The 1,625-nt window shown below is 44.7% G+C and overlaps 1 protein-coding gene across 1 annotated transcript in view; it reads right to left on the bottom strand.

Moving 5' to 3' along the window:
* Positions 1-804: 804 nt before the first annotated feature.
* The window catches only part of LOC107579458 (receptor-type tyrosine-protein phosphatase F-like), a gene marked incomplete at both ends in the record, with an annotated part of 3,319 nt that continues 2,498 nt past the window's right edge, over positions 805-1,625 (bottom strand). The window contains one exon of the mRNA XM_016265291.1: positions 805-902. Within this exon, the coding sequence (XP_016120777.1) occupies positions 805-902 (98 nt within the window). The remainder of the gene's footprint in view (positions 903-1,625) is intronic.

Below are 1,625 nucleotides of genomic sequence, written 5' to 3'. Positions count from 1 at the left end.
AAAAAAAAAATAGTACCTTTGGTGTACAACAGATTGTCACTCGGGCAGTAACTGCTTGATTTTGCATTAAATTCTACGATCGCAGAATTGCAAAATCCTGGGGGGACTGATTAAGGTACAGATGTGACCCTCTGAGAATACTTCCACAGTAACAAGCCGCTGTACCCCTAAGGGTACACATTTGCAAAATTTTTCCTCAGTGAAATGACCAGATACCATTCATTTTCCATGAAAGTTGGTGATTTCTGGCACCATGAGTGGAAGACACCACTGGCAAAGCAACAGAAAAGCTTGACTTTATGCAAATGAGAGTGAAGATAGTGGATATTTTAGCTCATAGATCAGCGATTTAATCAGCATCAGCGTGAACGCAGCTTTACCAGGAAAGTCAGTAAACCAGGGGCGCCCAATCCTGTTCCTGGAGATCAACATTCCTGCAGAGTTCAGATCCAACTCTGCTCCAACGCGCCTGTCTGTAATTATAGCGTGTTTCTGAAGATCTTAATTAGCTGGTTCAGATGTATTTCTGATGTGTTCAGATTATGTAAGTAGCCAACCTTGCTCCTAAAGGGCCACCTTCATGCAGACCTCAGCTCCAACCCTGCTCCAAACACAACTGCCTGTTATTTTTAAGTAACCATCTCAATTAGCTGGTTTATGTTTGTTTGAATATCACTGAAGCTAAACTTTGCAGGAAAGTGGTCCTCCATGAGCAGGATTAGCAACCCCTGTCCTAGAGAATGTGTAACTATAATTAAACCAGATGCAAAATATTCAAGCTGCACCAATTACTATTGCCCTTACCTCATACTCCTGGGAAAATCGGAGGGCATCGTTGGCCTTGAGTCGCTCTATGTGGTCTGCCAGCTCGCAGACAGATATAGGAGGATGTTCCCTCATTCCTACAAGAGAAAATAAGACAACGAGAATTGGTGAACACATCCCAGAGTATCACACCTGATGCACTGTACCGTTACAGCGGGGAGTGAGTCTGTCAGTTTTGAGTTGAGGAGGGCACGATATAAATAGGTTCTTCTTGCACCTTGATGTGACATGATCCCTCTGCGAGATTTGCACTGACATATGTTGTGTCCGCTTACACCTATCCCCCAAACATGCTCTGGATTTCTTGTCCGGGGGGGTCAACTTAGCGCCAAAGCACATTTCCCTGTCAGCGCCTGTGAACGTATCAAGGCTACATGCTCAGCTGGATCTGAGGAAATGTTCAGCTTGCGTGTTGTTTGATAAGGAAAGGTTTGTGTGTGTGTGTGTGTGTGTGTGGGGGGGGGTCGTAATAGAGAGGATCTGTCATTAGGATTCCAGTGGTTGAGGATGAATGAGCTGGACTGAGATGCTTAATGGGACATGGTTGGGTATGATTCCCCATTATGAGTTCATTATGGCCACAGTGAGCACAGTAATGTCTGGACAAGGCCCCTGCTAGCTACTTCATGCAACCGTTACTGCAAGACAGTGGGTGGCAGGATCATGGGGCCACTCTCTTAATCAACCGCACTGACGTGATGCCAAAAACTGGTCTGGTAGATTGTAGACACATTTTACATTTCTTTGGTGGAATATGTGCTACAACACATATGCGACTTTCACACAATTATATCTGAACA

This window comes from Sinocyclocheilus grahami, unplaced genomic scaffold (genome assembly GCF_001515645.1).
Source record: "Sinocyclocheilus grahami isolate Dianchi unplaced genomic scaffold, SAMN03320097.WGS_v1.1 scaffold17557.1, whole genome shotgun sequence".
NCBI lineage: Eukaryota > Metazoa > Chordata > Actinopteri > Cypriniformes > Cyprinidae > Sinocyclocheilus > Sinocyclocheilus grahami.
The sequence above is the reverse complement of the archived record's forward strand: the minus strand, read 5'-3'. Positions and strand labels throughout refer to the sequence as shown.